This window comes from Chenopodium quinoa, unplaced genomic scaffold (assembly GCF_001683475.1).
Source record: "Chenopodium quinoa cultivar QQ74 unplaced genomic scaffold, ASM168347v1, whole genome shotgun sequence".
NCBI classification, from domain to species: domain Eukaryota; kingdom Viridiplantae; phylum Streptophyta; class Magnoliopsida; order Caryophyllales; family Amaranthaceae; genus Chenopodium; species Chenopodium quinoa.
The window spans coordinates 157,614-171,578 of NW_018743331.1; the positions used below are offsets into that span (position 1 = coordinate 157,614).

The window sequence follows — 13,965 nt, forward strand, 5'->3', positions numbered from 1 at the left end:
GTTTGCCAATGCATACTTTATAATGCAAATATCCTTGATAAAAATTATAAAAATTTGATACTTCAAAATTAGATGTTGAGACTAATCTAACAAGACCCTATATGACTATATTTTTATATTACGAAACCACAAAACGAAGTCAAAGCAAGTCATGTGAATAGTACACAAAGTCAAACTGTGTCATCTAATTTGAAATAGAGGAAGTATAATATTATCCATTTTTTGTCTCCATTAAGGACACTTTGGAGAATGAGATCTACTTATCCTTTTCCCACCAATTCTAAAATGTCTAACCCGCTAATTCAGATTGGATTGACTCATGATATAAGGAATCTGGTCTAGTAGTCTTTTAATCTAACCGATCAAAAAAAAAAAAAAAAAAAAAAAGGCAGCTGATCTACACATATAATATATCCTATAGTTTCTATTGTTCTAATACGTAGTAATAAATAGATTAAACTTAGTGTACACTAAATCATTGCGGCTTTCCTGTTTCATATGGTTTTAAAGAATATAAATCTCATGTCAGATCGTGTTCGAATAACAAAATGTAGTCTAATGAATACTCATCAGTTGTCACACTACATAATAGCAACAAATGAAGCTTCCACGTTACCGCATTATTTTGTAACACGAATAAACAAATTATGCTCATGTTTCCTAGCCTTTCATATATAAGTGTTGCTTTCTCAATGGACCAAACCACCAGAATTTTCTAAACTTACAAAGCCAAAATCTTGAGCTACAATTTAACTATAATGAATCTTCCAACTTTTGCAACATTACTTAAGGCACTTAGCATATGGCTCATCTTGGCATTGAGCCATGTTGGTGAGTGTCACAGCTCCGGTTTGCCAGAAAAGCGGTCTAGATTAGGTCATCGAGGTAAGTTCGATGGTCAAATGAATGCGTTAAAGGGTCGTAAACTTTCACGTGCTTTACTTGATTCACAAGAAGCCGAAAGTCCATTTAGTCCATTTAGTCCTTTCACTCCGTTCACTCCTTTTAGTCCATTTAGTCCAATGAGTAGCCCTAGTTTTCCTACAGATTCTTCAACTCCTCCTAGTCCTAGTTCACTTGTTGAATCTCCTCCCGATTCTTTCTCCCCTTCGATAAGTCCTTCGAGTTCTCCTACAACTCCGGTCCCTTCAACGCCTTCAAATCCTCCTACAACTTCGCCTCCTAGTCCCGTGGTTGATTCCCCCACCAATACTCCCACTTCACCAGTAAGTCCTTCAAGTACTCCACCAAATTCTTCCAATCCTCCAAGACCTTCTGGTTTGCGAGTAGGCTTCTATCAAGGTTTATGTCCTACACCAAATGTCGACGTTGAGGCCACCATTACTACTAAAGTTCAACAACTTTTTAGCAAGGATGCAACTCTTCTTCCTGCTCTCCTTCGTATGCAATTTCATGATTGTTTTGTCCATGTAAGTTCTTTTATTTAATGTCGTTTATTAAACAAATGTAATTTTACTTATTAGGTGGCATGAAAAATTAGTAACAAACAATTTAACGTGAGTGCTTGAGATTCCTTTTGGGTTCCTAGATATGGGTTGATTAATGTAATGAGCTAATTCCTTTTTTGTATATTCATTTATTAAAGGGATGTGACGCTTCAATTTTACTTGATGGACCATCATCTGAGAAAACCGCGGGTCCTAATTTGAGTGTTAGAGGGTACGAGTTTATAGATACTTTGAAGAGTGTAGCTGAAGAAGAATGTCCAGATGTTGTCTCATGTGCCGACATTATAGCAATTGCAACCAAAGAGCTTATTAAGCTGGTAAATTACTATCCTCATTGTTCACACTCAAAATTCGGTATAACTTATGTTTGTTGTAGATTTGTAGTAATTCTTTTGAATAACATTATTTTATCCCATTATGATCATCTAAACAGGGTGGTGGACCGGGATATTCATTACAAACCGGGCGAAAAGATGGACTCGTATCTACCCAAGACGTGAAACTTCCAAGCCCATTCGCAACAGTTACCGAAAGTATCTTAGCCTTTGGTGAAAAAAACTTTAACCCCGAAGAAATGCTGCTTCTTATAGGTATATTTCATTTCTACCTTAGCTCTATTAATTTGATAGCTATAAATAAACTTATAACCTTTCGAAATTTACAAGAATGTTATAGTAAAATTGCTCAAGAAATTTCTCATGAATGTGTAATTCATTGAAACAGCTGGTGGTCATACGATTGGAAAGTCACATTGTTCGTTCTTCCAAGATAGACTTTACGAAGGTACGAGCCAATTTGATCCAAATATGGACTCGAACCTTCGTGAACAACTAAGTGGTACTTGCCCCCAAGGTACAAACTCAGATAACTTCACGTTTCTTGATCAAAATCCACTAAGCTCGAGCAAATTCGACAACTCTTTCTTAGATCAACTCTTGAATGGACGAGGAATCTTACCAATAGACCAAGCTTTGTCACGTGATTCTCAAACTAGTAGCTTTGTTCTACAGTATGCTCAAAATCCTGCCTTATTCAATGCTAAGTTTGCAAGTGTTATGATTAAATTGCAAGCCCTTGACGTCCTTCTTGGCGATCAAGGACAGATTAGGAAAGTTTGTAGTAAAGTTAACTAAGACTTGCATACTTGTATATTTGTAGAGCATGAGAAATAATAGTTGTAGAAACATTCTTTTCTCAATTCTTGACTTCTTGACCTTTTGAGTTTTAAAACATGTATGTATAATGTATTAAGCTTTAAAATTTCATTCATTTTGAAAGCTAATTAAATATCCTCTTATTTTGTTTTAGAATATATTTAACCAAATAAAACCCATAAGGAGTTAGGGTCTGAGGGACTCGAGTCGTAACAAAGAAAATTTTGTCAACAACTACTTTTTACTTTATCAAATAAGTATATTTAATTTCAAAGTTTGCAAACAATTACTCTGTACCTTTTATTGAGTTTTTGGTTTGGTAACACTACCATTTGTTGGGTTCCGTCAAAATAGATGCATAATGTTTTCCGGTGAGCCATATAATGCTCCATCATTTTATTAGACATAAAGAGAACAAATCGAATGACCTCTCAAAGTCCCTTGAATGGTGATAATAGCGCTTAGGTTGACAGATCATAGAAATTTAAGTGCACTAGTTTAGAGTAAACCGGCAGCATAAAAATTGGGCCATTAATTATGGGCAATAACCCTACATGAAACAGATTCTATATGTACTAGTTTTGAGATGTCAAAAACTAATTTGATCGATCCGATTAGAAATCAATCCGAAAAAACCAAATTCAAATTTCGAATTATGTGGACAAAATAATTTAGCATGATTCAAATTTTTAATAGACTAGTTTTGTGTTCAGGCGATACCTAAATGGTTGTTAAAATTTAAGGAAAAACTTTTGGCATGAATATTAAATACGGTCATATAATCTCTTTTGATGATGCAGAATATTTAGACATAAAATATCATATCATCTTGTTATTATTGACTTGAAATTTTTATTGAACTTAAATTATTTTTACTAAATTGAAAGTATTTTTACCAAACTAAAATTACTTTTACTGATTAATTTTTTTTATTTTTTATTTATTGATTCTCTAATAATTTTAAACAAACTCAATATATTATAAATAGACCTTATTTCAAAGAACTTTTTAATACGAATTTTATGATTAAATAGAACCGAATTATAGGATATTTATTAAAAGTTATAATTAATTTTGTATATATGAAATAATAGAAGTGTATTGATAATAAAACTCTACACATTATTTTATTATCTTACAAAATCTATTTAAAATTCGCTTATTTATCATCATATATGTCACAATAATACCTATTTGTTGCTTACATGGCGCGACAATTGGCGAAAAACTAGAATACCAAGTGTCATTGTCTCGTGGCCTAGCTGCGAGATCCGGCTTTATTTATTGGTGACTCGTTTTGTGCCCATGCGATGCCTAGATGGTTGATAAAATTTTAGAATAAAATAATTTTTTGGCATGAATGTTAAATATGGTCCTATATATAATTCTTTTTGATATTGCAGGATATTTAGATGTATGATATCATATCTGTTTCGGGGTTTTTGGCTTGGAGTCCCTCTGTAGAGTTACGATTCCAAGAATGCGCATCGACCGTCTGTACCTGCAAAACCACGGAAACTCCAGTTGGGTGGAGTTCCGCCTCCGACGATCAAGTTAGAACGTGTCCGGATGTATAAAAGTGCGGAATGTAAAGGTTTTTCTCTCGGATTCCGAGAGAATTCTGGAATTAATATTGCTCGGGTTTTGTGTGTATATTTATGAATGTATAATAAATGAGGATTTTCCTCTATTTATAGTGAGAGGAGATCAGTTTTCCTTTCATAGGTTAGAGTGCCACGTGTCACCAGAGGATTGGTTCTATCAGAACCTCCCTGATGATGACACGTGTCAGCACGTGATTGGTCCACGTGGACAGGGTATTTTTACCCTAAATATTTGCCCCTCACAGGTGGCATGCTCTGAGAAGGTGATGTTTCGTCTCCTTCTCTCTCTTTTTTCTTCTTCTTCTTCTTCTTTGTTTTTTTTTTGAATTCGAATTGGGAAGGTGACGGTTCGCCTTCTGGGGTTCTCTATAAGTAGAGACCCCCTCCTCTCATTTTCACACTTTGCAACTTTTTGTTGAGAAAATTTTCTGAGAAAGAGAGCTCTGATATCGGCTGCTAGTTCTCGCGCAACCGGCTTCCTTTTCCTCACTCAACCGGTCATCGTCTGAGTGCTCTTTATTTAAAACTTGCTAAAACCGCCTGAGGGTCTTTTGTCATCCCCCTCTTTCAATACACCCACAACCGGACAACTGTCTGGGGGTCTTTGGACTGGTTCCCTTTGCTTTCAATACACCCACAACTGGTCTACAGTATGGGGTATCATCAAGCAAGATTTCAGAGAAACGTCTGGGCTTTTCAACCGGACTGGGGATGCCGTTTGGGGGTGTTTGGACCACCCTTACTCTTCTACGAATCCTACCGTCTCTGTTCATGTGCAGGACAGAATGGCTCGGACGAGACGGACGGCTGTAGACCCTGAATACCAGTCAGACGGCTCAGTGACATTGTACATTATGACCATCCGGGTGTACTTAGCATGACTAGTGATGATATATTGGAAAGGTCCGAGGGTATAAGCGGTAAAGAGACCGTCCAACAATCAGACTCTTCAGAGTCTACCATAGAGCCGGATGCCCCCCCAAGAGGATGAGGAGGCGTATAAATGGCCCTCCATCAATAATCCAACAGAGGCGCACATGACCGCTAGGGATCGGATGTGGTCACTCTAAACGCCACCTTACTCGGGTTTTTACAGAAGCGCACGGTTGAGGTAGGATCGGAAATTGTTGTGCCGCCTGTAGAGGCAACCGTTGTCTGGGATGACGACCTTGATCACGCCGACGATGATTTCGGCTGCTATGAGGCGGCATTCAAAGTCGGCCTCCGGTTCCCCCTCCATGATACAATAAAAGCCATTCTAAGGGGCTACGACCTTGGCGTTGGCAGTTAACACCCAATTCTTAGGTGAATATATTAGGATATATTGCCGCCTGCGAAATGCAGAACATAACGTCTAGCTGGGAGGCGTTTGCACATATGCACTACCTCAGCCGTGCCCCAGGCGGCTAGAATGCGTGGTATACATTGACCACGCATCCGAAATACATGATGACGCTTGACAAGCCGTCAAAATGGAGCAGCTGGAAGAGCAAGTTTTACTTGGTTTTTTCACCATCGCTGCGTCTTAACCACCGGCTGCGTCGCTACAATACACACCCGGCTCTCCTTGGAAAGAAATGCGCCTTTCTTAGAGTACCGGAAGAGGCTTGGACATAAATAATGGAGACGGGGCTCTTCAAGAAGACCTACCTGCCTTTGGATGATGGGACTGAAGTCATTGTCCCCAAGAACTGGGTCCCTCATCTGGACTGGCTAAAGGACGAGGCGTTCCTTTCCCTCTGTGGCCTTAGCATAATGTTAGCAGACGTATGTTGACTGATAACCGACACTTTATGTCGTCTGTATCATTCTTGAATGACATTTGACTATGATTTTCTTCTTTGCAGAGAAAGGATTAGAGATGGTGCCTCCAGAGAAGACACCCGCTAAATCGGCTGCTCAGATCCGAAAAGATCAGTTAGAGAAGAAAAGGGGTGTCCAAGGATGACGGGGTAAGCTCCAGCTGATATTGCCGTCTGTATAGTTTGATGTGAATTCTGATATTAACCGGCTGTTTTGTTTTCTTTTTCAGACGGGGAGCAAGAACGTTCCTCGTTCTTTAACAAAGATGTTTAAGAGACCGGGCGAGGAGGCCTCCCAGCCTGCTTCCAAATCTAAAAGGGTTCCGGTTGCTCCTCCCTCTTTTGGAAGGCCACCTGTGCCCGAGAGGCCCACCTCAGCAGGCAAGAGCCTAAAAGACCTTGGCCTAAGCACAGGGCCGGCTGAGGTTGAGACGAAAGAGCCTAAAACTCCCTCAAGCCGGCTTCTTGCTGTAGCGACCGGTTTTAATGCGGTTGGGGGTGGGATGACCCCTCAGCCTGAAAATGAAGGTATGGCTCTCACCTTTGATCCCCCCTGGCCGCTTGGGCCTATGCGAGTCAAGTCTCAAGCTATCCAATCAGGGGATTCTTCAAGCAGCCGGCAGAATGTAGGTGCCGCCTATGCTCAATACTTAACAAATAAATCTATTGATGCAGATGCCTCTTCTCGTTGGCTTGACCTCCAACAATATGTCAAGAGGATGCTGAGGACCCTCACCCGGTCCGAAAAGGAGGCGGTGCCAGGTGTGCACCAGGTTAGCATTGACCGCATCAACTCGCTGCTCGCTGAGGTAATTGGTCGGTTGGGGTGCTTTTGTACAATTTCACTCTTTTGCCGGTTGTAGCATAATTCAAAGACTAACCCTTTTTCCGACTGACTTTGTAGGTGATGCTAAGGGTACACGGCATGAAGGTCCCCTTGAGGAAGAAGCAGGAGGAGGTAAGAGACGCCAATAGGCGGGCGACTGACCTTATTGATGTTACTCAATACAGCACCCTAATGTATGAAATTCAAACTAAAAGCCGGGAGATGAAACAGGAGGAGAAAATCAAGAAGCTCACGGCTGCTGCTGGAACGGCCAACAAGTGGGCGACTAATTTTGAGCTGTAAGTGAAAAACCTTCAGGCCGATGTCAAGGCGCTGGGGGATGATGATAAGGAGAACGCTGAGCTGCGGTCAGACGTCAACTGCCTAAAGAATGAGCTAGCCCAGACTCAGGCGGACCACAAGGAAAAGCTGAGCAAGACCGGCTGATCTCTGAGAATGAGCGCGACTGTGAAGAGCGCATGAAGATGGCCTGGTCTCTTATCCACCCGGACACCGAGTGGGCTTTCTTTGAACTGGGGTACAAGTACGCCACTAAGGTGTTCGATGCCCAGGTCCTCGGAACGGAGAGGCCGGCTCCCTTTGAGGAATGAGCCGACATTGGCGAGGAAGAAGAGGAGGAGCAGGCGGAAGAACGAGCGCCGGGTGAGACTAACGAATCTCAAGCTCAGTAAACTCAAGACGCTCCTCCATCCGGATAGGGCAAGACGTCTCAGCCTCAGCAGCAGTGACTTGATTGTTTTTCTTTCTATCTCCGACCTGCGAGCCGAGTATTTCAAGTACTTCTTTTCCCCGGACATAGTTCCGGCTGACAATGATTTTTAATTAATAGAATTTGCCTTTGATATAATTTGCTTCATTCTTTGCAATTTTTCTAGTATGCTCGTATAAATCTTTTATTTTTGCAATTTGACTTAGCACATGAGGTATGCCGGATGCATTGGCTTTACCTGCCCCTGGACGGTTGTTTGCTTAGTATTGCCCAACCTTAAGCAGACAGCCGTCTAAACAATCATCCGGACGGATTGAAAGGCGGTCATTGACCGTATTTAAAGAAGAATTATTCCAAGTTGGATTAGAAGACGGTTCCGGCTAGGGCCAACCTAGATTATTCGTTTAATCGACTGCGAGTTACCCCTTGAGTATCTTCCATCGCCGTTTGTTAGAATGTCGTAGGCATCATAAACCCGGTTATGAATTAACTGCTAAGGTTTTGACCTTGCTTAATTTGGGTTTGTAACCGGCTATAGTGCCTTTGGGCAAAGACCGGTTATATTTGACCAAGATATCCGTTACCGTTTGTGTTGCTTTGAAGCAACAACCGGTTGTATCTAGGTTTCAATTGATTATTCAAACGACCGTGAGTTATATTTAACCTAGACAGTCGGTTAAAGCCGCTTGAGTTTTGACTTATAGAAAAACGTACCACCCAAATGGGAGATGCTCTCTTCGACGAATTCACCCAATTGGGCGTCGCCGGAACATGAGCAGGCGGTTTGAAAACTATCCGGCCATTGGCCTTATAAATAGATTCTAAGTTTGATTCTTAGCTTATATCTACTCAGTTTAGAGCAGACGTTTGCCCGGTTGTGCATTGCACAGACGAGACTTTGTACAAAAAACAAGGAAAATAAAGCATTCTTTCATTAATATACTCTATCTACAAAGGTTTACAAGTCTGTAGAAGTAGTAATTTTTCAAGTTATCTATATTCCAACTTCTAGCTAGCTGCCTGCCATCTGGAGTTTCCAGGCGGTAGGTGCCGCCTCTAACTTCTTCCAAAATTCGATAGGGGCCCTCCCAATTAGGGGTTAACTTTCCCCGTTCATTAGCCCTACCGGTTGCCTCCATTTTTCGTTACACAAAGTCCCCCACTTTTAAGGGCTGTTTTTGCACTCTTCTGTTGTAGGCTCTCGTCATTCTCAGACGGTATATCTCATGATACAAGGTGGCGTTGCCCCTGCGCTCCGGGAGTGAATCCAAAGCCAGACGTATGGCCACCCAATTAGCCTCTTCATCATAGAGCATGATTTGAAGTGTTGGCTCATAATGTTCAATAGGCTGGACGGCTTCAGTGCCGTATGTCATGAGAAACAGGGTTTCACCGGTTGCCCCTTTTTCGGTTATTTTGATGGCCCATCTGCCCATAGACCGCCAGCCTTTTCAATTAACTTTTTAATGCCGTATGAGATGAGCTTGTTGAAGGCTTCAACTTGGCCGTTTGCTTGGGGACGACCGATTGATCCAAAATAATGTGAGATCCCTTGATCTCCCAACCAGCTCTTGAGGGTAGGCATTTCAAAAATGAGGGCCATTGTCAAAGACCATAGACATAGGTACCCCAAATCAGGTGATGATGTTTCTCCAGATGAAGGCGATGACATCCTTTGTCTTAATGCCCTTGACCGCCTCTGCCTCAACCCATTTGGTGAAGTAATTTACAACAACCAAGATATACCTCCGTCCGCCTGAAGCAGGCGTATATGGACCCAGGATGTCCATGCCCCATTTTGCAAATGGAACCGGGCTGTAGATAGCCGTCAAATCAGTAGCCGGACGGTGTATGAGTCTGCCGAATCTTTGACACTTATCGCACTTCTTCACCATTTCCATGGCGTCTGCCTCAAGAGTGGGCCAAAAGTAGCCTTGCCGCCTGACCCTTTTTGCTAGAGTTCTGCCGCCTATATGTGATGCATAAAAGCTCGAGTGCATATCCTCTAGAACTTATTTTCCCCTTTCAGGGGTAACACATTTCAGCAGCGGTTGGAGGTAACCCTTCCTAAAGATTTCTCCCTTATGGATCTCAAAACTTGTGGCTCACTTCTTCAATGCAGCTGCTTCTGAAGGGGCATCCGGCAAAGTGCCGTCTGCCAAATAAGCCCGGATGACATCCATCTAGGTAGAGCTTCGGTCAAGAACTCCAATAAGATCATGCTTAATACTTTTTTTTCCATGACTTCCCAAAAGACTAACCTAGGCGCATCACAAAAGGCGGATGATGCAAACTTAGACAGTGCATCCGCTTGGTTATTTTCTGACTTGGGCACCTAAATTAGATGAAATTCGTCAAGTGTCCCGGCCTCGTCTCTGACCGCTTGTAAATATTTGATCATAGCCGGATGGGTGGCCTCGTAGTCACCATGGTATTGGCTAACGATCAACTGAGGATCAGAGCAGGCGTCAACTTTCCTTGCCCCTGCCGCCTTACACATGCGTATACCGGCTAGCAGGGCCTCATACTCCGCCTCATTATTCTAGGCTTGAAACTTGAATTGAACCGTAGTGCATATTTATACTTGTCCCCCCTCCGGAGACTTGCAAATTACGCCTGCACCGCAGCCGTTCATCGTAGAGCTCCCGTCTACATATACCTTTCAGATCTGATCAACATTGTCTGGCTAAGCTGGCCTTGTCATTTCTACAATGAAGTCGGTGAATGCCTGACCCTTCACTGCCTTTCTTGTTTCGAAGGTGATTTCCAGACTTTGCATTTCAATAGCCCAATTGAGCCTTCTGCCGGATGACTCCAAGGTTATCATTGGCCACTTGAGGGGTTGGTCTGTGTAGACCACCATCGGATGTGCCAAGATGTATGGTTTCAACTTCTTGATTGCCATGAACAGGGCAAGGCCAAAGTTTTCAACCAAGGGGTACCGCATCTTTGCATTTCGAAGACCATGGCTAATGAAATAGACCGGGAGCTGAATGCCGTCTCTCTCAGCTAGTAGAACGACACTGAGGGCATGATCTGAGATGGCCAAATACATATAGAGAACCTCTCCTACTAGCGGGCTAACCAGCCGTGGCAATGAGTGGAGGTGCTCTTTCAATTTCTGGAATGCCGCCTCATCATTTTCCCCCCATTCGAATCTAGTCTTCTTTTTGATTGCCTGGAAGAAGTAAAGGCACTTGTCACCTGACCCGCTGAGGAATCTCCCCAATGCCGCTAGACAACCGGTAAGTTTTTGGACTTCCTTGACAGTGCGGGGTGACTTCATGTCAATTACCGCCTGTACCTTTTCCAGGTTGGCCTCTATCCCCCTTTGATCAATCAAAAATCCGAGAAACTTCCCAGACTCAACACAAAGACACACTTCTTGGGATTGAGCATGACCTTGTGCCGCCTGAGGGTGGTGAATGTTTCTCGGAGGTCGGCAAGGCGATCCGTTTGTAGCTTAGATTTGACTATCATGTCATCAATGTACGCCTCTACATTCCTCCCGATTTGATTAATGAAGACTGTATTAATCATTCGTTGGAAGGTAGCAGGCGCATTCTTCAGCCCAAACGACATCACTGTATAACAGAATAACCCTTAATCAGTGACGAATGCCGTCTTCTCTTGATCTTTCTTCCACAAGGGTATCCGATGAAAGCCTGAATAGGCGTCCATGAAACTCATCAAGGCATGATCGGCTGTAGAGTCGTCTAGAATGTCGATCTTTGGAAGTGGATAGCTATCCTTCGGACATGCCTTGTTCAGATCTGTTTAATCAACACACATCTGCCAGGTACCATTCGGCTTTTTAACAAGGACAACGTTTGCTACCCAATATGGGTAGTAGCATTGCCGAATGAACCCAACATCCATCAGCTTCTTGACCTCGGCGGTTGCCGCCTAAAATCTTTCCTCGCCGTGATTCATCTTCTTTTGCCTAACCGGCTTCTTTTTTGGATCCACGGCGAGTTTGTGGACAACAAGATCCGGGCTGACCTTGGCATCTCTTCCACTTCAAAGGCAAAAATGTCTTTGAATTCTTTCAACAGTTGGTGCAAATCTGCGCCCAACTTGGCAAAAGCAATCGTCCCCACTTTAACGGTTCGTTTCGGACTGCTGTCATCTTGAACAATGTCAATATTTTCACCAGCCGGCTGGGGACGGAGATCATCTGACCGTTCCCCGATCAGTGATTGCTATTGCTTCTCTTTTTTTACAGCCACTAGGTGGTTTGCCTTTCTCTTTTTTCCGGCTGCTTTGGGAGCAGGCACGACTTCCTTAAAGTCATCATGGTCAATAGGTTCCTTGCCTTGGCCGGCTGCGGCCATAGTAGGCTTCACGTCTGAGAGGTAGCACTCTCTTGCCGTTTTCTGATCCCCATTCAGGGAACCCACTAACCCATCATCCCTCTCAAATTTAATCAGCATGAGGGATGGGATGATGACTGCCTTGGACTCGTTGAGGGTTGGACGACCCAAAATCAGATTATAGGCGGTCAATTCCTCGACCACCAAGAACTTGACGACCATGTGCCGTCCCTCCCCCTTTTCTCCTAGCCGGATGGGTAGGTCAATCCTCCGCACCGGATGCACTACCCCTCCCCCAACTAACCAAGGGGTGAGAGACTTTGTGCATGCTGCTAGGCTTGTACTTGAGCTTCGCCAAGCACCGATACCTGGTAATTTGAAAGTCGACCCGTCTATCAGACCCTTGAAGAAGTCTGTGTAGGCAACTTCGTCAGACAACCCTTGAATCTGAATTCTCATCAGATTGAACCGCCTGACATAGGACCTTAGCCCTTCTCTATCTCCTGGTCGAATAGCTCCTAAGTCAAGACTTGTCTTTTTGGCTGGGATGTTCATAGAGAAGTTAGACGCGAACAGGTATGCCAGCGTCTTGAAGTTGTTGATGCACCTGGCTGGTAGATTGCCAAACCACTGTTAGGCTATGCCCTTCAACGTAGCTGGGAAGCATCGACATTAGGCGGCGTCATCCAACCCCTGTAAGTACATGAGGTTGGTATAAGCCATTAGGTGGTCTTCTGGGTTGGTGGTACCATCATAGGTACCAACCAACACGTTCTTAACCTTGGCCGGCTGAGCCGCCTCGGTTATCTCCCAGGAGAACGCCGATGGCTGTTCCCCAAGGTTTAGCAGCCGGAGCTGCCAGACCATAGGCTGGACATTTTGTGCCGCCTGACCCCCAAAGAGGGTCGGCTGCATGTATGGTGATCCTTACAGCATGTATGGGTATAGGGGCACATACAGAGCCAGCTGGATAATCTGAGGGCGAGTACGTGTGGACATGCTGCGTGACTGACTCTCTCGGTTTGTTTTCGAATACTTCATTAAAGTATTCTGGAAAATGTCTGGGTAAGTCGACGTTGAGGCTGACTCAGACAATTGCTGACTTCTCTTCTGCTGGATTAACATCCGGGCATCTGAGTAAGTCCATTTTGATCCATTCGGCCGAACTTGCCAGATAGCCTTCCTTTTCCCTAATTTAGGGAAACGAAGCTCTGAAAGGTCGATCATGGGTCCATCTTCCCCCTTTGGTTTAGGGTGAGGAGTAGGCACACGATCCTTACGTGCATCTTCCCTGAGGGAGAAGGCTTCTTGGTCGACTGACCCTTGTTGGCGCCAGTTGACTTGTTTATTAGGTCCTTGATCTCCCCTTTGAAACTCGTCATGAATTTCATGATTTCGTCTCTAGTAACGGGAGCAGCACCCTCCGCCGCCTGGGTTCGCCCAGCCGGCTGGACGGTTGGGCTGTTAGGACCAGCTAGGTCTCGCCCCGTTCCCTTGTTTCCTTGGAACGGGTGCGTCTTGTTCTAAATGACCCGTCTGGGGCCACATAGGTGTCGACCTCAAGGTCGTCACCACTGTCTTGGTCCGTGTGGACCTCAGCTTCGGTCGTAGGCCGTTTGCCTTCAGTAGGCGGTACAGACTCTGATGCCATCTCAGAATCACTCTCCCCGCAAACGGCGTCAAATGTAAAGGTTTTTCTCTCGGATTCCGAGAGAATTCTGCAATTAATATTGCTTGGGTTTTGTGTGTATATTTATGAATGTTTAATAAATGAGGATATTCCTCTATTTATAGTGAGAGGAGATCAGTTCTCCTTTCATAGGTTAGAGTGCCACGTGTCACTAGAGGATTGGTTCTATCAGAACCTCCCTGATGATGACACGTGTCAGCACGTGATTCATCCACGTGGACAGGGTATTTTGACCCTAAACAATATCGCTTGTTTATATAATAGTGTACTTTTGTAGTTTTGTTTATTACTGACTTGAAATTATTTTTATTGAACCTAAATTACTTCGTATTTTTATCAAACTAAAATTATTTTTAGGGTATTTTCACTTTTACCAC

General features: G+C 43.5%; 1 protein-coding gene across 1 annotated transcript; it reads left to right on the forward strand.

Annotated features, from left to right (window-relative positions):
- The first annotated feature begins 614 nt into the window (after positions 1–614).
- Positions 615–2,818, forward strand: LOC110737491 (peroxidase 57-like). The gene is made up of 4 exons (XM_021917848.1): positions 615–1,430; positions 1,607–1,786; positions 1,903–2,059; positions 2,193–2,818. Exons 1-4 carry the CDS (start codon positions 759–761, stop codon positions 2,600–2,602), a joined length of 1,419 nt encoding a protein of 472 aa, XP_021773540.1. The 5' UTR covers positions 615–758; the 3' UTR covers positions 2,603–2,818.
- The last annotated feature ends 11,147 nt before the right edge of the window (positions 2,819–13,965 follow it).